Source organism: Puma concolor, chromosome E2 (assembly GCF_028749965.1).
Source record: "Puma concolor isolate L17-30 chromosome E2, mPumCon1.1.hap2, whole genome shotgun sequence".
NCBI classification, from domain to species: Eukaryota; Metazoa; Chordata; class Mammalia; order Carnivora; family Felidae; genus Puma; species Puma concolor.
The window spans coordinates 28562942-28589163 of NC_141681.1; the positions used below are offsets into that span (position 1 = coordinate 28562942).

At 52.7% G+C, this 26222-nt stretch overlaps 1 protein-coding gene across 13 annotated transcripts in view; it reads right to left on the reverse strand.

Annotated features, from left to right (window-relative positions):
• NLRC5 (NLR family CARD domain containing 5) overlaps nt 1-26222 on the reverse strand; it is a 227302-nt gene that overhangs the window by 136369 nt on the left and 64711 nt on the right. For 9 of the 13 annotated variants that reach the window (XM_086689368.1, XM_086689364.1, XM_086689363.1 and 6 more), the window contains 22 exons: nt 25257-25343; nt 23296-23379; nt 22558-22647; nt 22172-22237; nt 20508-20591; nt 20344-20427; nt 16949-17035; nt 16376-16453; nt 15491-15574; nt 15081-15164; nt 13507-13590; nt 12792-12875; nt 10961-11044; nt 8948-9031; nt 8564-8647; nt 8351-8428; nt 7545-7628; nt 7388-7459; nt 7026-7109; nt 5269-5352; nt 4880-4963; nt 2986-4052 (listed from right to left, as the gene is read on the reverse strand). In XM_086689368.1, coding sequence (XP_086545494.1) covers nt 3941-4052; nt 4880-4963; nt 5269-5352; nt 7026-7109; nt 7388-7459; nt 7545-7628; nt 8351-8428; nt 8564-8647; nt 8948-9031; nt 10961-11044; nt 12792-12875; nt 13507-13590; nt 15081-15164; nt 15491-15574; nt 16376-16453; nt 16949-17035; nt 20344-20427; nt 20508-20591; nt 22172-22237; nt 22558-22647; nt 23296-23379; nt 25257-25343 — 1846 coding nt within the window. In that variant the 3' untranslated portion in view covers nt 2986-3940. Of the gene's footprint in view, nt 1-2985; nt 4053-4879; nt 4964-5268; nt 5353-7025; nt 7110-7387; nt 7460-7544; nt 7629-8350; nt 8429-8563; nt 8648-8947; nt 9032-9433; nt 9518-10960; nt 11045-12791; nt 12876-13506; nt 13591-15080; nt 15165-15490; nt 15575-16375; nt 16454-16948; nt 17036-20343; nt 20428-20507; nt 20592-22171; nt 22238-22557; nt 22648-23295; nt 23380-25256; nt 25344-26222 lie in introns of those variants that run through there. The other 4 variants (XM_086689365.1, XM_086689360.1, XM_086689370.1 and 1 more) reach the window with 3 other exon arrangements.

Sequence of the window (26222 nt, forward strand, 5' to 3'; positions counted from 1 at the left end):
GAGAGGGCCCTTGGGACAAAAGAAGGGGTCCAGGTATAAAGTCTTGTCTTGCCTTCCACACCCACAGCTGCACGTTAGCATTGCCTGGGGAGCTTTCTAAATAATGTGTGTGTGTGTTTTAAGGTGTATTTATTTATTTTGAGAGAGAGAGAGAGAGAGAGGTAGAGAGAAAGGGAGAGAACCCCAAGCAGGCTCCACGCTGAGAGCATGGAGCCGGATTGGGGGCTCGAACCCATGAACTGTGAGATCATGGTCTGAGCTGAAACCAAGAGTTGGATGTTCAACTGACTGAGTCACCCAGCTGCCCCTAAATACTATACTCTGTTTTTTTAAAAAGGCATTTTAGGGGAGACTGGGGCCCAATAGGTTGAGGCTCTGACTCTTGGTTTTGGCTGAGGCCATGATCTTGTAGTTCATGGGTTCGAGCCCTGTATCGGGCTCCACGCTGACAGTGGGGAGCCTGCTGGGGATTCTCTCTCTCTCATTCTCTCTCTCTCTCTCTCTGCCTCTCCCCTGCTTATGCTTTCTTTCTCTCAAAACAAATAAATAAATTTTTAAAAAGGCATTTAAAAAAAGTTCTCCAAGTGATTCTAATGCACAGACAGGGTTGAGACCCACTCACTGGTTGATAGCCTTGCAAAGCTGAGTGTGGTCCAGCAGTATAGACATCACGTGGGGGCTCTTAGAAATGCAGCATCCTAGGCCCTGCCCAACATCTGCTGAACCAGAATCTGCTTGTTAACAAGATCCCCAGATGATTCGACGCACATTACAGTTTCCGTAACTGTGATTTTATAGTTCAAGAAGCAGTGGCCTGGACAGTGGATTTCAGACGTGTGTGTTTGGGGCCAGGATGGAAGGGGCAACTGGGGAGGATTTGAGGCCTGTGGGGATAGGAAGGGAGATTCTGTGATGCCCATCAGAAAGGTGGATGTTCAATCTGTAAAACCATAGGACAGAGGCCAAGTGACAAAGTAACAAAATGAGCTTCTCCCAGCCTTGCGGACAGACGAGAGTACTTACGAGCCGGCTCACATTCTTGGGGAGAAAATTCATGTACAGAAATCGGGAGCGAGCGCCATGTTCATTACCCTGCTCACTTGGCCACAGCCTCACTTTTCTTTGAATTGTATTTGTTTCATGCGTCTATTTAAACAGCTTACTTTTCGGAGGAAGGGGGCAGGGAGACTGGACCTCATCGGTGTTGGGTAGAAAAACAGTCCAGGCCTCCAGCAAGCAGGTGGCTGCAGAGGAAGATTAATAAAAGGAACGAGGTGCCTGCACACCGCCCGTAGCGGGCCCAGCCAGCTCTGCAGTGCCCAACATACGGTTTATCTCAGGGCAGCTGCTGAAAGTTTCTTGGGGTTTAGAACTTGGCCAGAGCTGAAAGGGAGAGAAGAAGGAAAATGTAAAACGAATAAGCAGCCAATGAAGAGCATCCCTGAGCTCCGGGCTCTCCTGGTGTGCATTTCATCTGGCCTGGAGCTTCTGGTTGGTGCCCTGTTTCTTCCTCAGCCATGACTTCCTGGGAAAGTCACCTTCAGGCTTTGAGGGACTCATACTCCAGTTTTGGGCACAGAGAGAGGACAGTACAAGCACCCCTCCCCCGCTTGGTATGAAGGATCCAGAGTCAACTTGGCATCATTTCCCAGGGAGGAGAGAGAGCATTTGGGGTTCCAGTTTTCTGGGGAAACTTGTTAGAGCCTCTGCCTGCCCATCCCCTCCCCCATGACCAGGATCATGGCCCCATTCGGTGCCAGGTGTGCCCTGACCCTAGCCCGATAAGAGTGTCCTCGTGTGGGGTGTGGGTGCTTGGCACTTGGCCGGAGGACTTTCTCCTTGTGCTTGGCGGGGGACCGGAGACAACATGGAGAGCGGCAAAGGTCAGGGCTGAGCCACTCAGGTGAACCACTAGTAAGCAGAGTATCCCAGGATCCTAGGCCAGGTGGGACAGGCCCCTAGCATCACCTCTTAACTTCATTCTGGGTCCAATAGGAAGTAATCTCAGGAATCACCAGTGGGCCAACCTGCCCTCTAGTGGCGCTAAGCTGTAACTGCACCCTGTCTGCCCGCTTTTTCACAATGGGGTGCAGCTCTGGGGGAAGGCGCCCTGTGATCAATTTGTTCAACCCACAGGCAGGTGACGGAGAGTGGGTGCCGTTCTCCTGTCATTTCAAGCATCTCTTCACCTCATATGTATTCAACCTAAAAGGAGAAGGGAAATAGCAATAAACCATTACCCACTGCCTATTAGGGATTTTGTATACCATGCTTCCTGGGTGCCTCCAAAGGTCCGGGGTGTTGGGGGGCGGGGGTGGTTACTAACCCTTGTCCAGAAATAGTTCTTGTCTTCAAAGACCAGCAGCAAGGAGTCAAGTCACAGTCCATTCCATGCCCATCTGACTTCCAAAGCCATGTTTTTAATGTTCCACCCACCAGTGGACCCCTCTAGGCCAGGAGATTCTAGGCTCTCACAAGGACTGCCAGGCAAGCAGCAAAAGGGAGGGGTGATACATCAGGGAGTGGTGGGGACTGTGGCAAACTGGGAGGTGTGTGTCATATCCAAAGGGCATGGTCATATGACTCCCCGGTTTACTCTTGAGTGAGAATGTGGGACCAACACCTAACAAAAGCTGAAAATCTAGATTTTCATGTAAAAGTTCCCAATTTTAAATACTGGCAATTGATTCCAAAAAGAGTTTAAATACAATGCAGGTCCAACAAAGAATGTTTCTAACACTTCGAGCTTCTATAATACCCGCATAGTACAGCTGAGTCAGGAGAGAGAAGGCAACTTGCCCACGAGCCCGTGACCATATGGAGACAGAGTCTGGAGTTAAGCCCATGTCTCCTGACTCCCAGGCCAGTGCTCCTCTCAGTTCATCTCTCTGTCGTCTGTCCTACTCTCCAGTCCCTGGGGCAGGGGGTGAACCACTTCTGACCTTGGTGAGTTACCAGGATACATCAGACTCAGGGTAGAGGCTGTTAACACGATCCACGTTTATTGGTCAAAGTTGGCTTACAGTGTAGCAGGGCCGTCCTTGGAAGCAACAAGAATATTACGTAGCACGTGCAGCCCCTGGGAACTCACCTGGATCCTGCTGAGGTAGTGACTGGACCCAGTGGCCTTGCCTGATTATCTTGGTAGTGCCTATCCCCACACCCTTAGACCTGGCTTCTTCCCTTACATAGGTCAGAGTAGGCCTGTCCATTCCCACGGACTGTACCTAGCCCTGGGCCCAAAGTCCTTGGAAGCCAGTGTTTAAGAGGAGGGAGTCATCCCATTCACAAATGGGAAAACTGAGGCTTGAGGCAGGAGGGGACTCATCCAAAAGCCTCAGGGCTGAGTCCCTGGCTTGGTTCTCAGGCCACTGGGCTGATCAGTGCTTGGACACCTCTCCCCATCCCCAGTTCTGGGTGGAGGACATTCCCTAGCTTAGATGCTCTGGAAATGCAATATATAAATACAGACTTGCCTTTAAAAAGTAATAAATTAGATTTTGTACCAGCCTGAGGGTATCCTGCCAGCACATATCCTACGATATGAGCAGCTAGCACATGCCATCTATGAGCCACAAATCATATGTCATGCCACGTGTGGTGCTAGGACCCATGACACTGACCCCGAGGCCACACCACAAGCTCTATGTAACGCCACACAGAATTCTGCCACGGGCGACCTGTGTCACCCATCACATCACGACACTCTCATTGTGCGACATGTCCCCGACTGCTCATGAATATCACATGTGATGCAGGGTAGTCTATTGGCCACACCAGGCTTTGGGCCCTTCTTGAAGACTGTAGCAAGACAAATAGGCCCCGCCCTCCTAGGGCAGCATACAGGGGGACCCAGCTGCGGCTCTTTTCCCGAGCCCTCAGTCCTGGTGGGTGGAAGCTGGCTTCACTTGGCTGTATTCGAAGGACCTTGAGGGGGCCATCAAGTACCCCAAGGGGCTTTCGGCTGCTTGTCAAAGAAAGCGAAGTCCAGCCTGGGCTCCTGCCTCTGCAGACGCTGCACCGTGTCGGGGGGAATGGGGTTGTTCCAGAGGCTGCAGGGCACAGAGGCAGGCACTCAGGTCTAGGAGTTGCTCACTCATTCTCTTGTCTCCATCCCCCGTTTGATCTACAGATGGGGAGACCCAAGCCCACGATGGGGAGAGCCATGCCCAGGGCTACCTGGCAGAGGCAGGTATTAGACGAGCACAGCCACCCTCGGGAGAGGGTGTCCTCCACACCCACCTCCCGACTTCTCCCACTCGGTCTCCATCTCTGGGCGCTAGCGATCCCAGCCGGGGCCATGCTCTTATGACACATTTGGGCGAAGAGGGAAAAACTATCTTCTTCAAGACACTCTACTTCCATCATTTGAAACTGTCATAAGATATCGATTTCCATAGCACAAGACACTTCACTACCATTTACTAGAAATTCAAAATGTCAACTATACAAATGATGTCCCTTGGTGGCAATGCCCTTGTGCAGTGCACAGCCTCTAAAACTGTACGTGGTGGCTCTGATTATATAATTTTAAGTGCTTACTACGTGCTAGGCATTGTGCACAGTGCTTCATATAATCGTCTAGTCCTCCTAGAAACTTTCTGAGGTAGATACTATCGTTGACCCCATTTTACAGATGGGGAAAACTGAGGAGAAGAGAGGTTGAATTCCTGACACAAAGTTGCATAACTGGCAAATGGCAGAGCTGGGATTTGATCGAGGTCTGCTTGCTGTCTAATTCCTGGTGGAGTGATGCAAGTCCCCTCTGATAATCCCCAGCCCGGGTCTTGCCCCCTCCCACAGGGAGTCAGTCCCCTTACATTGTAGAGGTTGGTGTGGCCTCCCACCCACCATCTCTGCCCCTGTGAGCCCTTGTTACCGAATGACTTGGATGCCAGACCCTTGCGCCAACCCTTCAGCCAAGAGCCAGGCTCCACAAGCTGTGATCCGATTCTTCTCCAGGCTTCCCAACAGACAGCAGAGAGAAGGGAAAGAGAGAAACTGGCATGAGTGTGGGGGATGGGCTTCCCTATATCCCCCCTACCCCAGGCCCAACGGAACCCAACAGAACACAGTGCAGCGGGAAAGCCAAAGGCGGGGACCCAGGGAGAGTGAAAGTCGGCACGGGCTTGGAGCAGAGTGTGCAACTCATTGAGGGCTCCCTTGCAGGCAGGGGCCTGACCCAGTGGCCTCTCAGCTTTCCCCAGGATGCAGGTTCCCCTTCGCGCCCTCCCCTCCTTCTGGTTTCCCAGGAGGTGCCCCTCATACTCCATTCTCTTCAGCCGGCCCATCTGCGGCAGGACCCGGGCCAGCTCGGCAGCCGCCTCGTCCCCGAGCACATTCCAGGACAGCCTGCAGGGTAGGGGACCTAAGGTCAGTGGCAGGAGAACAGGGAGGCCGAGGGGTGAGACAAGGAGGCAGGTGGGGAGGCCTGGCGGCCCACGATGGGGGGCTGCCACGCAGGTGCCAGAAAGGCCAAGATGGAGTGCTTGTGTGGCCTCCCCAAAGACTTCGGAGCACAGGTAGTCCCTTCCGCTCCTGAACCCCATTTTCCAACTGGTCATGCCTCAAGACCCCAGACAGCTCAGGAGCTGGCTGTGCAGACAACTCAGAGCACACGGTCTGCAGCAATAACGCCAGGGTCCAAACCTCCACCACGCAGGTGCCTCTATCATAATTTTTGCTCTATCCATGCACCTCCTGTATTCTACTTTTGTGTGATATTTTTCTTAAAGCAGTCCTCACCCCCACCCTGCTTTTTTCACTTCAAGAAATTAATCTTAGGGAATGGTCATCACCACCATCAATGGAAAACCTGTGTTCACAACCCTAAATAGGAGGTAGTTATGGGGCGTCTGGGTGGCTCAGTCGGTGAAGTGTCCAACTTCGGCTCAGGTCATGATCTCACAGTTCACGAGTTCGAGCCCCACATCGGTCTCTGTGCTGGCAGCTCAGAGCCTGAAGCCTGTTCAGACTCTGTGACTCCCTCTCTCTCTGCCCCTCCCCGCTCATTCTCTCTCAAAAATAAACATTAAAAAAATAAATACATAAATAAAATAAAAGGAAGGTAGTTATAAGGATAAACACAGTGCAGACAACAGTATTAACTTCCAGCTGGAACCTAGGTTCTTTTTGAGGGTGATGACCCGGTGGCCTGCCCCCTGCTGGTTAAAAAGGGAGAATCATGAAGAGAAACTGAAGCAGAGAAAATTCCAACACTGGGAAATTTACTCTCCGGCACGGAAATATTTCAAGACCATGACAATGAGGCTAACTGACTAATCTCTGATTTATCTTTGGTATGAAGTAAGTATCTGCTCCGTGGTCACATACAATATTTCTTGACTCATTAAGCAAAAAAATAAATAAATAAGGGAGAATGCCTTAGCACTGATCTGACCCTTTGTCTTTGGTGTCATGTAATGAGAAGGATTAAAACCTTTACGATGCAAACCTAAAATCGTCTTAGAATCACTTGTGTCCTGTATTTCAGGAGACGGCATTTTCTCCCATTGTGTGGTCAGGGTCCCAGGCTAGTTCTGGCAGTGTAGTGCTCCCCAAGGTCGGAGCGCCTCTGATTGCCAAGAGCAAGGTGCCCATGGCCCGCGGGCAGGTCAGGGGCATGCTGGTTTGGGCCATTCTTCACTATGAACCGGTGGTTTGTAAATGAAGGCCCTGTAAACCGGGTGAGGTGTTCTATCCAGCCGCCTCCCAAAGGGAAGGTCAGGGGCAAAGAGCCTTTAGAGAGGAGCCGGCCTCCCTCCCTGCCCCACCCAGCCCCACCCCCACCATTCCAGAGGTGGGGAAATGGGCAAGAGAGGCTGAATGAATTTGTCCAACATCACTCACAGCCCACACGTTGAAACTTCCTCCAGAAGAGGCTTAAGCAAGAATGGCCTTCCCCGTTTATAGACGGGGGACCGGCCAGGGAGGGAGGGGCCAGCTCTAGGCTGTACAGTGACTGGCAGGCAGGCCAAGCCCCCGGTGCCTGCTTTTCCCAGCTTAGGCTTCTTGCAAGTACTCACAGAATTTCTTCCAGGGCCGGGCAGAGAAGCAGGCTGGCAGCGAGGGGCTTGGCAGTGTGGTCGTCAATATCACATGAAACCAAGCTGGGGACAGAGAAGGGGATGGGATGGAGGGTGTCTGAGTCGGGGGCACCTCCAGCCAGCCTGCCTCTGCCCACCTTGCAATCAGATCGGGAGGGAGAGGAGTGGCCAGGGTGCGGGGCAGGGTGGGAGTCTTAGGAAGGTGCCCCTTTTTGCTCCAGACTCCCCTACACCTGAGGCCCCTGTCACTTCAAAGGCCTTCCCAGGTGCCAGAGAAGGGGTCCCCCCACCCCGTCCCAGCGCTACCCCCCCCCCCCCGGTAGTCAGGAGAGGCTACTTACTCTATCCGCCTGAGCAGTGGGAGCCCCTGACAGAATTGTGGGATCCCTCTGGCCAGACTGTTCTCTGCCAAGCTGTAGGGCAGGGAGACACCTGTGAGAGGAGTCCCCAGATCTCCCTGGCCTGTCCCTCTGCCCAGGCTCCATGGTCCCTACTCACCTGACCTCTTCCACATATGGGCATCCATCCAAGGCCTGGCTCAGGCTCAGCCCCCCCTCTGGGCCCAGACGGCTAGATGGCAGGCTGGAGAAAGGGGAGGAGGTGAGTGGGGCGTGGGGGACCAGTGTGGGAATTGGGAACCTTCCCAGATCACCCACACTCAGCATTGTTTCAGGCCGCACCATCAGACCTTACATGGTCTCTGGGTGCCTGCCACGCCCTGACCGCCTCCCCATCCACACAGGACCTGGGTGGGTATTAAGGGCCCTGGCTTTGGGGTCTGAGATCCCAAGTTCAAGGCCTGGCTCTTTCTTGTGTAAGTAAGGTAAGCTCTCCATGCCTCTCTTGGCTTTAGTTCCTTTGCCTGGAAAATGGAACAACTAGAAACTGCGGCCGCGGGGTTGCTGTGAGGCTCAAACGAGACCGTGGGCACGAACTCTGGTTTTTCTCCTGAGTCACCCTTTGCCGACGCACCCTCACTCACCCTCACAGACTGGCTCAGAGCTGAGACTATTACACTTCTTTTGCAGATGAGGAAACCGAGACTCAGAAGGGGTAGTGGCTAGGCCAAGGGCCAGTAAGGGGCTGGTGGCAACCCGGGACTAGGCTAGGTCTCCTGACAGCCCTGCCCCGGACTCCAGAGCCAGGCGAGGAGCGGGCAGGGTGGGGACAAGCAGCCCCAGCACACGTACCACGGTCTGACCTAAGGCAGGGCAGCTGGGCCAGTGGGGGCCTTGGTCCCCCACTGCTCCCAGGGAACCCCTCCCTGCTAGCCCTGCACCAGCCCCGGGCAGAGGGACACTCACTGCAGGATTCTCAGGTGTCGAGGCAGTCCCTGGGCCAGCCCCAGGGCTGTGGCATCCCCCAGGGCATTGCAGCCAAGCCTACAAGAGGAGAGGGAGGAGTCTGAGCAGGGGGCTGGTCTGCTCCCGACCCCTGCACTGCCCTGTGCCCACGTGGGGGACACAAAGGCCAGGAGGGCGGTGGGGACACAGAGGGCCACTGGCACTCATACTCACATCAGCTGCTCCAAGTGCCTGCAAAGGGCGAGAGATTCTGCCAATCGCGCTCCCCCAGCTGGGCCAATGCCATTTCCTGAGAGGCTGAGGGCGGGGCAGGCATTAGGCTCTTGGACACCCCATGTCCCCCCACCTGCTTAGGGCCCCAAGAGCCAGCATCCCTGCCACACACCTTCCCAGTCTGATGGGGGCAGAAAGGACCAGAGAGGAACGGGGCCTGGGCCAACTAAAGGTCCCAAAGCTGGCAGGGCCAGGAGGCCACCCAGCCCCACCACTTGCACACTGAGGTCTGGGGGAGGAATGTCAGCCCGAGGCGGGGGCCAGTGTCCACCCCGGCCGTGGTGTGGCCACTGAGGGGCCCTGTCAGCAGGACCAGCCACTCACTCTATCTTCCTGAGCTCCGGCAGCCACGGTAGGACGGCAGCTAAGAGCTGGGCACCGGTGTCTCCAATCTGGTTGTGGCTCAAGCTTGGAGAGAGAACAGGAGATGATCTGGAACCAGCAGCCTGCCACCCATGTCATTTTGTCCATGCCCCCCCACCCCCAGAACAGAAGAGGAGGCTGAAGTCTGGAGAGAGGCCTCAGCTCACACCGAGAGAGTCCCCTCACTCTGTGTTGGGTGAGGACTTCAAACTCCTGTCTTCTGTTTAGAATGTTCTCCCTGATGTCTGACCTGAATCCCTCTTGCTGCAATCCACACTCGCATCCTATCTCGGGGTCTCCTGGTGGTCTTGGCCTGGGGTCATGCAGTGGGGAAGTGGGTGAAGGTCATGGGACTAAGCAGGGAAGCGTGCTCTCAGGGAGCCCCTTGCTTTTATCAGCTGACCCTGCCAAAGTTGTCTTGGGTTGGGGGAGGGACAGGCAACTCATTCCAGCTCCTCCAAGCTGGTGGCAGCTCTGAGAGCCTCGGAAAGCGGGTGGCAGCCGACATCACAAACACCGTTCCTGCTCAGACTGGAGAAGCAGAGGACTTAGTGGGGAGCAGAGGCCTTTGCAGGTGCTGCGCTAAGAACTCTACAGTTTACAAAGCTTTTACACATCCTGGGGCGCCTGGATGGCTCAGTCGGTTAAACAGCTGACTTCAGCTCAGGTCATGATTTCACGGTTCGTGAGTTCGAGCCCCACATCAGGCTCTGCACTGACAGCTCAGAGCCTGGAGCCTGCTTTGGATTCTGTCTCCCTCTCTCTCTGCCCCTCCCCTACTCATGCTCTGTGTTTCTCAGAAATAAATAAAACATTAAAAAAAACCCAAACAAACACAAAGCTTTTACATAACCAGGAACCCATGTGCCCGTCACTAAACCTCAGGGGTTGGGGAGGGGGACAGGCGAGGTGGGCATGACTGTACCCAAAGTCCGGATGAGAAAACAGAGGACCAGGGAGGAGCCATGACTGGCCAAAGTCTCCTAGTGACTCCCAGACAAAGTGGAAATGAAAGCCTGGAGCCCCCGCCCCCCCATCCTGGAAGCAGTGGCCACATTCTCTGGTTGGGTCAAGCTTTGCCTCAGCCTCTGTACCAGGGATCTCCAGCCGGCTGAATGCCAAGTTCACGTGGGCTCTGCAATTCAGGCAAATCATTTCTCTAGGGCATAGGTACTCTAATCTATGCAAATGCTGGGCTTTTCTATAAAGCCAGTTTATTGTCTTTTCTGCACCCTGACCTTGCCCTGCCTCCATGAGGGGGGAGAAACAAAACGAAACAAAACAGCTGAGGCAAACTGTCTTGGCCCCATGTTGAGCCTTTGAAGATTGTTTTGTTTTCTTTCATTTCACAAAATCAACTTCAGTGAAGTGCCTTTCTAGAAATTAATTTTGGATGGAATGACCTAGTCTCATCTGATATGCTTCCAGAACTCTCTGACCGTGCATTTACCACCCACTCCATACCGCTAGCATCGGGGGTGGGGACTTGGGTGAAAACAAAGCAGTGTTTTGTGCTGTTGCTGGGGTTTGTTCTTAGCCACCACATTTCGTATTTTGAAAAAAATCACATGAAAAGGAAGTGTTATATCTGTTAATCAAGGTGGCCAGGGGCCCAAGGCGAGAATGTCAAAGTCACCAGATCTGAGTCTAGACCCTCATTACTCAACGTGTGTGGTCTGTGGCCCCCAGACTTGGTATTACTTGGGGGCTTGTCACACTGGGTGAATTTGTGCACATTAAGGGTCGTGCCAGGACTTGGGCCCGACCCCTTCAGGTCACTTCCGTAGCCAGGAGGAAGCTGGTGGCATCCAAAGGCAAGAGGAGTGGGCACCGACCTGGGAGGGCAGCGATGTCCCCAGCAGAGGAGCCACAGAGGGTCCTCAGGAAGTCCCCCTGGTGCTTCCCTGGGTGGGTGGTCCCAGTGGAACTGGGGAGCATGCCCTCCCACTCATTCCCTCGGGCTCGGTCACTCACCGGAGGCTCTGCAGGAGGGTCATGTGTCTCAGTCTTTGAGTGAGCACGGCCAGGATGGAGCCGCCCAGTGGGAGATGGCTGAGGCTGGAAGAGAAGAGGCCAGAGGAGGGCTTGGTATGGCTGGGGTTGGGTCCCATGGGCAGACTGAGGCCCTGTCCAGTCTGGGGGCTTGAGGCCTTGGTGCTAAGCAATGCCCAGGGACCCCCAAGATAGCCACTTACATCCACAGCGAGTAAACACGTTGTACAAAACGAAACTGCCTGGGAAATCCAAAGGCCGTTTCTCTGCGTGGATTAAGGCCATCCAGGCAACAGTTCTATGTTCCAAATCACACTGGACCCAGACTGTTGACCAGGAATCATAGCAACCACTGTATACTAGCATACTATTACTGAGCACATACTATAGGCCAAGCACTGAGCTCAGGGCCGTCCTGAGAGGTGGAACTCTTATCACCCCCATTTTACAGATGAGGCACACTGAGGCTCAGAGCATTAGAAAACTTGTTCAAGGCCACACACAGAAAGTAAAAGCCCTGGGAACAGAAGCCAAGGCTACAGGACTCCCATTCCTGGACCCCAACTACCTGTTACCCATGGGATCACACTCCTTAAGGCCCCCCGTCTGGGCAGGAGAGAGGAATAATAATAATAATAATAATAATAATAATAATAATAATAATAGTCAATACTTGTAGAGTGTGAACTCTGTGCCAGGCTCTAAGGACTTAATACGTATTATCTCATTTAATCGTTATAACAACCCACGGCGGTAGGTACAGCTGTTATCTCCAAAGTCAAGATGGAGAGAAAAGCACAGAGAAGTCAAGTAATTCGCCCGAGCTCACACAGTCAGAGGTGGAAGCAGGAGGTGTCCTGGTTTGCCTAGATTTATCTTTGTACTTTGCAAATTTCCCTATGCTACGTCGTGGTGTTGAGCTGTTTTTGTTGATTTTAAGGGGCATTCTCTGTGCCTCCCAGACTTGAATGCCTGTTTCCGTCCCCAGATTAGGGAAGTTCTCAGCTATAATTTGTTCAAATAAAACTTCTGCCCCTTTCTCCCCACTCTTCTTCTTCTGGGATTCCTATGATCCAGATACTGTTTCATTTTATGGAGTCACTAAGGTCTCTAAGTCTCTCTTTGTGATCTAAGAATTTCCTCTCCCTCTTTTTTTCAGCTTCATTGTCCCCCATAATTTTATCTCCTGTATCACCTACTCTCTCCTCTGCTTCTTCAATCCTCATTGTGACTGTATCCAGTCAGTTTTGCATCTCAGTTATAGCATTTTTTTATTTCAGCCTGGCTGGTTTTTGGGTCTTTGATCTCCACAGCAAGGGTTTCTCTGGTCTCTGGCTTGCCTGGATTTGAGGGGGTCTCCAGGATGCGGGACTTTCAGCTCTGGGCAAACTGGGACAGACGGGTCACCTTACTGAGACTTGAACCCAGGTGGGGTGGCTCCTAACCAGGGTCCGTGCCCCTAATCACTTGGCCACGGATGGACAGGTGGAAGACATCAGCTGGAGAGCTCAAGGAGAGCTGCCTGTCAGGGAGGAGACCCTGGGAAATGACAGATCTGAAACCGGAAGAGGTGTCTGGGCAGTGAGGATCCATCTCCTTTGTGGCGTGGGTCAGTTTGAGCGAGTATCTATTTCCAGCGACCAAGCACTTTGATGGCACTCAGAGCCAGGCGAGGAGGTAAAAGGGAGGGCATTCGGCTCACCTGCATCCATCCAGGGATTTCACAGTTTGTGTTCGCAGGAGATGGAGAGGTTCCTGGCCATGCTCCCGACTCCTCCCCACCTTCCCCCCTTCACCATTCACCACCACTTACTCCAGCCTCTTCAGCCAGCACTTGCCCTCGAGGACCCCCATCAGCACTCTGGTGCCCTCCTCGCCAAATTGATTGTTGGACAAGCTGGAAGGGACCGGGTACGAGGTGAGTGTTAGACGAGCCCCCTGGCTCCTGGAGCTGTCTCATCAGCCCCCTCCGTCTCTCAGTGCCCCCCCTGGAGGGCAGCTCTGGGTCTGCAGATCCTAGACCACCGTCTTTGTCCAGGCCCCGCCAGGGCACTGCTGGCTCTAAGGGCCAGACACGGCCATCACAGCTGACCCAGCTGAGAAAGGATGCCTTGGATGAGGGCTGCAAAAGGGGAAGCCGGGGACAAGGGACACACACGCACACACACACGCACACACACACACACACGTGCAGTGATCCCTTCTGCCCCGGAGCCCTCACTGTACCCTGGTACCCACAGCCACCCCAGGCAGAGAAAGAGGATGACCCCCATTTTACATGAGACAGTCCAAACCCAGAGAGGCACAGTTATTTATTTGTCCAGGGTCACCCTGAGTGAGTGGTAAGTTGGGACCAAGGAGACAGTGCTCAGCTCCCCCAGGCCACACCCAGGGTCTCTGGGCTTCATCGGGGAGCAAAGTGATAGGTGGAGTCCCCCATCCGCCTTATCAGAGCCTCAACTGTCCTCACCACCCTCAGCTGGGTCACCCCTTCCCCCCACCTCCCCACTCCCAGCTCCGCGACTCACTCCAGCTCCTCCAGGTGGAGGCAGTGGCTCAGACCGGATGTCAGGTGGGCCAGACCCTCGGACCTCACACAGCTGCAGGTCAGCCTGTGGGGGTCAAAGGGCAGCAGGTCAGGTAGGGGCTGTGGGTCTTGAGAACCCCGAATGCCGAATGCCGGTAGCAGAGAGCAAGGAGGAGGGGTGGGGCGGGGGGAAGGGGCCCTCCTTCCCTTCATAAACCTCCCTGCCACGGAATCATTAAGCTGAGGTATAGCTTGGAGGCAGGAGCATGGACTAGTTGAGCATTTCCCTAAACCATATTCAGGTAGCAACTTCACAATGTAAGCCACGAAGTCTAGCTAGCTACTATCTTTGACCGTGAGCTCTGCCTCTTTAGTTCAACAGCAAAAGCGAGTAGCAAGTACTGGAGAGGTGTTAAAGGTGCCCTGGCACCAAACGGACACCTTCTCCTTGATGCAATCAGTCGGATTCAAAGAGAACGAAAAGTTAGAAAAGCTCCATTTTGCAACCATCATACTGATACTTGACCCAGGCAAGAATTATCAATGGAGGTTGAAATCTGTAGATTTCAGATGGAAATGTGAGGAAGGACAGGATGTTTACACAGTCTTAAAGTATCGCCCTACAAGATACAGGTTAATTAGAAAGGGGAAAACAGTCGCCTTGCAAGGGAAGAAACCTGGCAGACACCAGCTTAACCAGGTGATCCCAGTTACCCGTCGCCAGTCAGGGGACAAAGAGACAACATGTCTCCAGGGAAAAAACGCAACATCACCTCTGTGATATTTCTGTTCCACACACAGGACATAAATCTAAACATGAGGAAACATCAAAGCCAAACGGAAGGACGTTTTACAAAATCACTGGCATGTAAATGTCATGACAATATCATGCGCGACAAAGAAGGCCTAAGGACCCTTCCAGATTGTCAACTAGTGTTGGCAAATAACAACTAAGTGCAGTGTGTGATCCTCGGTGAAATCCAGGACTAGGAAAAAAATGCAACAAACAACATTAGGGGGACATTTGGCAAAATGGGCACAGAAACGGTAGTTCTGATAACACGCATGTGCCAATGTTACATTTCCTGCATTTTACACTTTTACTGGGTCACGGGAGAGCATGTTCTTGTTCTTAGAAGATTCCCTGAAATAGTAAGGGGGGAAGGGGCAGGTTTATGCAACTGCTTCCAAATGGCTCAGAAAAAAGAGAGAGGGAGAGAGGAGAAGAGCAGAGAGGAGGGATGAGGAAGGAGGGAGGAAGGGAAAAAGAGCAAAGGTGAAAAAATATTGACAAGGGGTGAATTTGGGAAAATGGTATATGGAACCGCTTCTCGGTCTTTTATTAGTTTGCGATTATTTCAAATAGGAAAGAAAAAGAAAAAGAAAAAGCATTGGAAAGGAAATCATTCTCTGCCATACGGCCATGTGGATGACCACACACCTTGACTTTCCAGAGCCACGGAGTGGTCCCAGCCCCCAGGGTTAGTTCCTCTGAGCCCAGGGCTGGGGAGGGCGGGAAGTGCGGGGGCAGAGCAAGGGGGTGCAAGGGGGCGCGTGAACATCTTGTCTGCATACCGGAATGTCTTCAGCTCAGAGAGGGACGGCAGGAGGCTCTGCAGCAGCAGGGAGCTGGTGTCGCAGAGGTTCACCTGGGACAAGCTGAAAAGGCGCAAGCATATTCTGGAGGATTTCAGGTGGGATGCTCCTCAGGGAACATCCATCACATAGAGATGGGGAGGCCAAGAGGGGGAAAAGAGCCACCCAAGAGTTCCCAGTGGGGGCACCTAAGCCACCCTGGAGCTCTCCTCAACTGGCCAAGTATGATTCTCTCCTGCTTGGGGAAGCAAGAAGGCCACAGAAAGCAGTGCTGCCCCAGGCTCTGCTCCTCCCCATCACAGACTGGCCAGCCTCTCCCATGTGGCCTGGACTGGGTACGGGGGTGACCAGAGACCTCGGGACCCTAGGAGGTGTTTCAGGGTTCTGACCTGAGCTGCCGCAGCCTGGCACATGTCTCCATCAGCTGCCAGACAAGAAGATTGTGGTGGGTCCCAAGGTCACAATGAGCCAACCTGGAGGTAGATAGGGAGGCAGCAGTTTCTGAACACCTGGGTTACTACTGGGGACTCAGTCCCTGCCTACATGGAGCTTACCTTTTAGGGATAAATAAATGCTAATGAAATAAAGTCCCACAACTTTCTATTCATTTATGGGAAGTGCTATGAAGGAGAGGTCCAGATGGGGCATCTGGTATGGCTGTGCAGGTTGTTCACCGCACAAGGGGACCCAGCCAAGAAGGTGAGCTGGGGCCGAGTTCCAGCTATGATCTATTTCCCAGAATGTACACATGCAGGGCTGTGCATTCACCTAAAAGGGGTGATGTTTTAGTTTCCAAAATGTGCTGCATGGATTCGGGGTGCTGTGAATCCAAGCATCTGTAGGAGTGGATCACGGGAGAACCTGATTCTTTCTGGGGGTTCAGAGGGGCCTTCCTGAAGCAGTGGTGTTTAAGCTGAGACCTGGAGAATGGGGTGGGGGGCAGGTAGCCAGGTGAATCAGAAGGAAGAGGGTAGGGGGAGAGAGAACATTCTGGTCCAGGAACAGCCTGTTCAAAGGCCCTGAGGTGAAAGGGAGCAAGGTGGTGTTGGAGGAAGTGAAAGATGGTGGGGGTGACTGGAGCTGAGACTAAGATCTGGGGTGGGGATGGACAGCATGGAAAGGCAGGTTGGGCCGGCTTTCACTGGCCCCCTAGACACTTTGGACATCAAAGGACTCTGAGCGACGCATGAGAAATATTGATCAGAAGCAGCAGGTGCCCCCACCCCTACCCCACCGCCGGCTACTCGTCTGGGGGTCCAGGTACTAGGTCCCACCTGAGGGCCACGGCCTCTGGGTTCTCCTGGCGGGGAAACTCCAGCTGGAGACAGAGTTGCTGCTGGGCCTCGGCAATGCTGAGGAGGGAAGGGGTAGCCAGTGTGAGGGCTGCAGCTGTCTCCCATGGAGGCTGAGCTCCGGACTGAGGCTGCCAATCGACGGACTCTAAGCTCCCAGACCCGGTAGGGACCAGACTCGGGGCAGCGGGACCCCACAGACTCTGCTCTTAGCTGCCCTGTGTCATCTCTGTGGCCTCCGGTCATAGAGCCACACTGAGCATTACTGTCATCCAGGGGCCGCTACCAGGCAAGCGGCACGGCCTCCCGGCCGTGCACCCCCGTGATCCAACAGCTCTTTGCATCCGCAGCTGCCTTCCTCTTTCTGGCACGGTGGCCTCATTACTGCATAAGTCACGACACGTGTGTGTAGCCCCTGCCATCTTGGGGATCCAGAGAATTTGCTAGTGACAGAGCTGTTAGCCCACAGGCCAAGAGACCGATGTCTAGGGTAGGGGCGGTCCCAACAGTCTTGAAAAGATGAAGCATTCAGAGCAGCCTCCTCCCTCGACTCACCTGATTTCCGTGATGTTGCCTGAGGCCTGGGTGCAAACTTCCAGCAGGGCGAGGACCCCGGCTTTGCCTACCCATGGTTCCTCCACCCTGTCACAGAAGCAGAAGGAGATGAAGGTCCCAGGCTGAGCAGGGGAGGGCGTGGGAGGAGGGCCAAGGAGGCTTTTTGGTTTGACTTATTTAAAAACTATAAAATTACACAACCACGCACAAACATAAAACAGGAAATTAACATCATCCTTGTTCCGACAGTTACTGTAACAATCCTAACAGAAAATATTCTTTTTTAAACAATAGCTTTAGACTTAAGGAAAGGCCTATATAGCATTATGTGGCAAAGATAAGGAAATAAAATTGTATATAAAACATCCCAATTTGTATTTAAAAAAAAGAAGGGGTGCCTGGGTGGCTCAGTTGGTTGAGCATCTGACTTCGGCTCAGGTCACGATCTTGGGGTTCATGAATTCGAGACCAACGTCGGGCTCTGTGCTGACAGCTCAGAGCCTGGAGCCTGCTTCTGATTCTATCTCTGTCTCTGTCTCTCTCAAAAACAAGTAAACATTAAAAAAGTTTTTTTATGTTTATTCATTTTTTTTGAAAGACAGAGAGAGACAGAGTACAAGCAGGGGTGGGGCAGAGAGAGAGGGGGCGGGGGACACAGAATCTGAAGCAGGCTCCAGGCTCTGAGCTGTCAGCACAGAGTCTGACATGGGGATCGAACTCACGAACTGTGAGATCATGACCTGACCCGAAGTTGGATGCTCAACCGACTGAGCCACCCAGGCGCCCCAAAATAAATAAACATTTAGGAAAAAAAATTAACAAGGAAAAATATGAGAGGGGAGAAAACATGGAGAGAAACAGAGAGACAGAGATACAAGAAAAATATATTAAATGCTAAGGCTGGTTGTTTAGACGGTAGAATTCTCACAAATGGTTTTTCCCCTTTTTCCTTAGTTTCCAATATTTTCCAGACTTTCTACAATGTGCATGCACTAATTTAGAAGCAGAAAAAAAAAAGAGTTGTTTAAAATATTTCTGCTTTTGAAGTTATGTTGAATTTTTTTTTTCAAAGTACTATTTTCTTATGTTCATCTGGATTTTCCACAAATCTCTACGAGTATGTGTTATTTTTAGGGAACGGAAAGTTTTCATTTAAAGCATTATTTTGGGTGCTCCAGGAATTCTGGGTATATACCCAAAAGAATTGAAAGCAGAGATACAAAGAGAGATTTGTACACTCATGTTCACAGTGACTAATACAGTCACTGTATTGGCCACAGTCACTGTGGCCAAAAGGTGGAACAGCCCAAGTGTCCACGGACGGATGAATGGATAAACAAGATGTGGTGTGTCCCTACAATGGAACGTCAGCCAGCCTTTTAAAGGAAGGAAATTAATGGGGAGCCTGGGTGGCTCTGTCAGTTGAGAGTCCTACTTCAGCTCAGGTCATGATCTCGCGGTTCGCGAGTTCGAGCCCCGCGTCGGGCTCTGTGCTGACAGCTCAGGGTCTGGAGCCTGCTTCGGATTCTGCGTCTCCCTCTCTCTCTGGCCCCCACCCCCACTCATGCTGTCTCTCTCTCTCTCTCTCCCTCAAAAATAAACATTAACAAAATTTTTTAAATAAAATAAAAGGAAGAAAAGTCTGACATGTGCTACAACATGGATGAACCCTGAGGATCCTGTGCTGAGTGAAATCAGCCAGTCACAAAAAAGACAAATACTGTACAATTCCACTTATAGGAGGGACCTAGAGCAGTCAAATCCATAGATTCAGAAGGTAGAATGGTAGTTGCCAGGGGCTAGGGAAGGGGGAAATGGGGATTTGTTCAAGGAGCATGAAATTGCAGTTTTTCAACCAAAGAGGTGGGGTTGAACGACAACGTGAATGTACTTAACACTCCTGAACTGTACCCTTAAAAATGGTTAAGATGGTAAATTTCACGTTATGTATATTGTACTGTAATTAAATAAGGATGTTATTTCGGGGAACAACCAGACTCACACGCCTCATCACTGGCTGTGCTGAGAGGTGCACAGCACTGGCCACAAAAGAAGTTTTTTGGACACAAAAATGCAGCTGAATCTCACGGAGCCTCTTCTGATGTAACTTCCATTCCAGGAAAGTCAGGGATTTAGAGGAACAAACACAGTGACGTCACAGAGCCGGCAAGGGAGTCTATAGCACACGGCCGGTTTTGTCCACAGGTCACTGGCATAAAAGAGGAAAGTGGGGAAGGGGATACAGATTAAGAGTCCTAAGAGCCCCCCCCCCCCCCATGCCAACACGGATCTTGCCTGGATCCTGGGTCCAACGAGCCAGCTGCCCCATTTGGGGGCGATGGGAATTTTCAGACCGGATTGGGTAATCACGACACTAAGAACTGCCACTGACTTTCCTGGGTGTCCTAATTCAACCGTGATTATGTACAAAATGTCCTCATATTTAAAGATCCATGGTGAAATACTTAGGAGTAATTTTTTGTTTTAATTTTTTTTTTAACGTTTATTTATTTTTGGGACAGAGAGAGACAGAGCATGAACGGGGGAGGGGCAGAGAGAGAGGGAGACACAGAATCGGAAACAGGCTCCAGGCTCTGAGCCATCAGCCCAGAGCCCGACGCGGGGCTCGAACTCACGGACCGCGAGATCGTGACCTGAGCTGAAGTTGGACGCTTAACCGACTGAGGCACCCAGGCACCCCAGGAGTAATATTTTATGGGATCTATGGCTTATTTGGAAACACTGTAGCCAGAAAAACAAAATTAAGATATGAAACAAATATAGAGAACCCTGAACATCTGTCAAACCCAGGTGATAAGAACATGGGTCTTCAAAATTAGTCTACTTTTTAGTATCTTCAATGCTTTTCTGAAAGTTTTAAAATGATCATAGCAAACATGCACACATGGTATTTGTTATATATTATTATTTTTAAAAATTTTAATGTTTATTTTTGGGAGAGAGAGAATGAGTGCGAGCAGGGGAGGGGCAGAGAGAGAGAGGGAGACACAGAATCCGAAGCAGGCTCCAGGCTCCGAGCTGTCAGCACAGAGCCCCACACAGGGCCTCGACCACGAGATCGTGACCTGAGCCAAAATCGGATGCCTAACCAACTGAGCCACGCCGGCATTCTGTTATATATTATTTTTGACCTCAGCCGGGTGTCCTTGGGGGTTTCCTTTTTTTCTTATGTTTCGAAGCATAGGCCCCACCTCAAGGAGAGCGGCTTCTCTGTGTGCTAAGGGGGTTTCTGGGACCACTGTCAGGATCCAAGTGGTGGGGTTTGGGTGCAGGAAATGGCTGGGGCCACAATCCTGGGGGGCCCATCCTCCAGTAGCCACCCTGACCCCATTCACGCCACAGCCCCCTCCCAGGGCCACAGAGGAAGACAATACCTGAGATTGAACAGTCCCACAGGCCACCTCACCAGACTCAGGAGAACAGTCAGCTGCTTCAGGCCCAGGCAGCACTGGGTCAGCCTGGGGACAGAGGTCCATTACTGGGGTGGCTCTCACAGGGAGTCCCTGTCCCTTCACCTCCCTTGTGCCGGGTCACTCACGTGAGCGCTGTAGGCTTCAGGCCCTGGTTCAGGCCGGTGGCCAGTCTGGGTACATGCTCTGGCCTGAAACTGCACTGGCTCAGCCTGAGGGCAGAGGGGAAGGGGCAGAGCCCAGGTGAGGCCTGTGGGAGCTGTTGTCCTGCTTCCTCCTGTCTGCCCCAGGGTCTATGGGGAGCCCCACCCTGAGTGCAAAGGCCTGGAAGCCAGGCCTCGGAACGGGCCAAAGGGGCAGTTCTTGCTCTGGGAGCTTCCCGTCTCTCCACCCCCACCCCGACCCCGCCAAGAAGGGGCCGGGAGTGTCACTCATTGAGCCCTGACTATATGCCAAGCCGTGTGCCCGCCTCTGGGTACACCGGGTGAGCTTGCCTTACGTGCAGTATCTCGCGGAATTCCCAGCACATCGTTTACAGGCAGAGAAACCAACTAACCCGGGACGCACAGCTGGTGAGCGGTGAGGGCAGAATCGGGTCAGCCTGACTCCGGACCCCAAGCCTACCTACCGCCACAGCCCTACTCCCCAGTACGGCTTTACTCCAGGCTCCCTTGGAGGGAGGAGGCCTGGGACTCTGGAGGGGGCCCCACCCTCCTGGCACTCTGGTCCTGGGTGGCCCAGGGCAGTTCACTCCCAAGGGACAACAACGAGGCTTCCACGAGAGGCTGACATCTGCTGCACATTAAAGGACAGGGGGAACTTGATTTCAGAAACCACAGGGAAGAGTGTCAGGCTGAGTGCCCCGTGGGAAGGAGGCTTCAGCGGGCCATGTGTGCTCTGAACAAGGAGTGAAGGTCCCGTGGGCTGAATGTGTGGGTGCATGTGTGTGTGTGTGTGTGTGTGTGTGTGTGTGTGTGTGTGGTGTGAGTGTGGTGTATATGTGTGTGATATTGGGGGGTGAGGAGGAACACAGTAGGAAGTGGCAGCTAGATCAGACTGTGAGGAAAAGGCCAAGCTGAACAACTTGAAACCTATTCTGGGGACACTGAGAGCCACCAAAGGGCTTGGCACGATGGAAAGGGCACAGTCTGACGTGTGCTGGGAGATCCCTCTGGCTGCTGGGAAGTGAATGGATTAGGGGAGGCCTGGCCAGAGGCCGTGGACCGGTTCAGAGGCCATGATCACAGCTGAAGAAAGACATATAGGGGAAGTGACCCAAGACAGTGGTGGTGAGGCCGAGAGGGAGTGAGCCCAAGGCTACTGGTGAGTAATAACAACTGATACAGCACTCGCGAGCCAGGCCCTTTCCGAGCACTTTACGCTTATCAACTCATTTAATCCTCATAATAACCCCAAGGGTCTGTCTTACTATTATTCCCATCTTACAGATGAGGGACTGAAACAGAGAGGTTAAGTCACTTGTTCAAGGTCACCTGGCTGGGATTTACCCTCAGGTGGCTCCAGAGTCTGAGCGCTTAACCACGATACTCAGAAGTTTCCAGACTTAAGACATGGCTAAGAGGCGCGAATACAACACAAAGGCCTGGCCGCAAGGACTGGAGGTGTGGGGGGCCTGGGGGCAGATCTGGGGGAGGCAAACCCAAGCCGTGAGCATGACGCTGGGTGTCTGACGGAGGAAAGGGCCCAGCGAAGGAGGCACGGAGGCTGCTACGGGGTCAGTCTCTTCTTCCCCATTCCCTCCCCTTTATCCTCACCCCAGACCAGGAATTACCGTAATGTCTTCCCAGCCTCCTCCTCTCGGGAGAAGTGGATCCAGAAGCTTTGCTCAGAGCCCAGGCTGCAGAGAGAAGGGTGTGGGGAGGCCCAGCATCCTGAGACCCAGACACCAGGGGGTACACCAGGGAAGGGGGCTGGGCCCGCAGGGGGAAGGCAGACCAGAGGAGACCCCCAACCCACTCTGTGAGGGACACTGAAGCCCGGCCTTCTCCATCCTGTGACCTCCCTGGTCCCTATGTCACGCAGGCCTCAGGATGGAAACTATGATCCCCCATTCAGTGAACGCTGAAAGGGGAACAAGTTGCCCCAAGTCAGACAGAGGGCTGCTAAGCGTGGGACCTTTGCTTCTCCCCCCATCAGCAAGTGGCACCAATCTCTTACTTCACGGAGGCCTCCCGGACACGTGGGCAGGAGGGGAGAGTCTTCACCAGGCACAGAGCACCTTCCACGGAGATGCTGTTGTGACTCAGACTGGAAGAGGAATGAGGCTCAGGATGGGGGCGCACCTCAGGGCAGCCCTGCCCAGCGCCCCTGTCTCCTCTCTTCCAGCTGTCATCTCTGGGAGGAGAGTCCTTAATGTCCAGATGCAGACTCTGAGGTCCAGAGAGAGGCCAGAGGGGCACTATCCCTGGCGGGTCAGACACCGGGCCCCGAGTCCTCAGGAGTTGGGGCTGACACAGGGTCCTTGTGGTCTGAGACAGGGCTGATGAGGCCAGGCCGGCAGCTCCAGCCCCAGGGGCTCAGGGAAACCCAGAGCCCAGCTCAGCTGCCTAGCGACCTGCTGTGTCTGGCCACCACTCTGTGAGTCACTGGGGTATCGGCTGAGAGTGTGGGTGACTTCCTAGGGGCCCTCCCTGCTGTGGGAACATCTCCAAATCTGTGTCCCGTAGAGTTAGTCAAGGGGAGCTGCAGGGACAGGATGGACCAGAGCCAGGACAGCTGGTGTCCTGCATCAGCTGGTTAGAGACAAACTGTCACTTCCCTGTCCCAAAGTCAGCTTGGGTCACCACGCTTTAGTTACAGCTTCTCCTGGATGCCTGGTGGGGGCTCTGCCTATGGTGGGCAATGAGGGAGAGAGGGGCGGGTATGGGGCTGTCCCCCAGGCTGCTCATCACTTACTCAAGAGAAGCGGAGATGGGCAACTGAGGCAGACATTCCAGTAGGCACTGGAGCCCGTCATCACCCAGCAGGTTTGCAGAGAGGCTGCGAGAGTCAGGAAGAAGTCGGTGGTGGTCAGATGCGTCCCCTCGGCCGGGGCCTTTCTCTTCACAGTTACTATCACTGCTACCCAACCCACACAGGACTGCTTCCGTGCCAAGGTCACCATCATGCTGTCGCTGTGGTGGGACAGCACCATGCCCACCTCCATCGCACCATCTCTGGCACCCCCTGCACAATCGCCCAGCACACAACAGCTCCTGCACTGCCCACTACCGCCCCCTGACCAGCACCACAGGCTGGGGTCACCTCACCTACTGGGGCCCCCGGGCCTCCAGCAGGCTCCCCGGAGTTAGAGAAAAACGAACTTGCCTTTACTGTGCCCTTGGCCCACATCAGTTGAGAACCGCAACTTTTGCACAAGAGTAAATTCAGGAAAAAGAAAGATGTTTGGAGGCCGCGTTTACCCAGGAGGTTTCTTCTTTTAATTCGGGAATGTAATATCGGAAATTGCACTTGAATACTTTATTTGCCCTCACTGAAGCCTCCTATGGTTTTAGCTACAGTTGCAGGAACAGTATGATCAGCAGGCCTGGAATATCTGATTCTTGTCTTGCATCTTTGAACTCATTTTGTCCCTGATGATGACTCTTTTGAGGCTTGTCTTTTTCGGAGAGACTTTAAAAATTAAAACTCGGTGTGTCTCATAAAGCCACTTGATAAAGTAATCTTTACAATTAGAAAAATTTCCCTCTACAATGAAAAACAGGAAAACTCAAAGCTGTACTGCTGATTTACCTAATATGTGATTTCCCCATTTCTCTTGGCCACATCACAATAGGAATTTAAAGTGTGTGTGTGTGTGTGGGGGGGGGGGGGGGGTTGGCGCGCGTGCGCACACGTGCTTTTAGACAGCTCTCTTTATGTCCCACTGGTCCTAAGCTGGACGCCTAGCAGTTGTGAGCAAAGACTGCATCATCCTAGCTATGTGACCTTGGCAAGTCCTTAAATCCTCCCTGAATCTCAGTTCTCTCATCTATAAAATAGGGGACAATAGTACCTAGGGTTTGGGGAGGGCAAAAAGAATATGTAAAGCACTTAGCACAGTGGAGAAAGTGCTCAGGAGGTGTTACCGATTTTAATTTTTCTACCCATCTGGGGGTTGTGCTACTTGGGCACCCAAGACAGGTCATACAGGTGCCACCTCTCAACAATATAAGGGCCCATGAGGCCTCGCCCCAGCTGGTTCCCGGACCCTCCTCAGGCTGAGCCATCTGGTACCTTTAACCACTTGCCAGGCAGACCAAAGGATCCTTCGTTTTGGTTCCCATCTGCCAGCAGAACTCCAATGTCTTATCATCATGAGGCCAAGGGGCTCTTACAGCCCTGTTCTGGAGAGCTCCCCAAATTAGATCAAGGGGCGCAAGCTGAACTAGCTCCACCATGGCAAGAGTAGGGGGTGGAAGAGATAAATGGGTACAGGGAGGGGCGCCTGGGTGGCGCAGTCGGTTAAGCGTCCGACTTCAGCCAGGTCACGATCTCGCGGTCCGTGAGTTCGAGCCCTGCGTCAGGCTCTGGGCTGATGGCTGGGAGCTTGGAGCCTGTTTCCGATGCTGTATCTCCCTCTCTCTCTGCCCCTCCCCCGTTCATGCTCTGTTTCTCTCTGTCCCAAAAATAAAATAAAAAACGTTGAAAAAAAAATGTAAAAAAAAAAAGAAAAAAAAATGGGTACAGGGAAATTTTATGAACGTGACCCAGGATGTGTCCCAGGCATCCCTGATAGCTGGCCCTGAGAGGTGTTGAGTGCATGAACACACACACACACACACACACACACACACACACACACACACACACAGTTTTATTGCCACCCAGGCACGTGCTCCCATGCTCCTCTCCCTCCTCCCCCACCCCCCACTTACTCCAGCTGGTTGAGGTCCTCGCATTTGCTCAGCAACCAACACAGCGGCTCCACATGCTCCCGACTGAGGGCACAGTCCGTGAACCTACTGGAGGAGGGGGAGCAAGCCTGAGGAGGGGGGCACTGAGCCGCTCACTCAGTCATCTGCTCTGCCCTGACTCCTCCTGGGTGTGGCCTCTGAGTTCCCACGGGGCCTCACCCAAGGTTGGATTCTCTGGAACTGTCCATCATCCACCACTTCCGCCTGGCTCACAGCAGAGCTCACCTGGCGCCCACAGGCTCCCTCTGGGGAGGTGGCTGTCGGAGCGTGGTCCCTGACCAACCACACCCGCAACACGTGGGAACTTGTCCAGATGCAAATTCTAGGAAACCAGCCCAGACCCACTGAACCAGAAATCGTAGAGGCAAGGATCTCCCGGTGGCTCTGATTCAACCTCAAGTTGGAGAACTACAGCTCTTGGGGTCCTGTTAATGACCAGATGTGCAGGGTGGGGCGGAGGAGAAGTGGGGGGGAGAGGAGAAGTGGGGGGGGACGTCTGCTCTTGCCTTTGATATTGGAATTAAGGTGAAGAGAACTAAGAGGTACAAACTCCCAGTTATTGAAATAAATAAGAATAAATAAGTCAAGAGGATGAAAAGTACGGCATAGGGAATATAGTTAGTAATGTTGTAATAATGTTGTATGGTGACAGATGGTGACCGTACTTATCACGGGGAGGACTGCCTAATGTACAGAGTCATTGAATCCCTAGGTTGTACACCTGAAACTAATACAACACTGTAGGTCAACTATACTTTAATTAAAAAATGAATAAATAAATAATGAGGCTACACAAAAAGGTAAATGAAGGATCTGTAACCAGCCAGCAGCTTAAAAAAAAAAAAAAAAAAAAGAAACCAAGAAAAAAAAAAAAAAAAGAAAAGAAAAGGAGGAAGCATCTTAAAACGAGAAAGTACCTAAAATCAA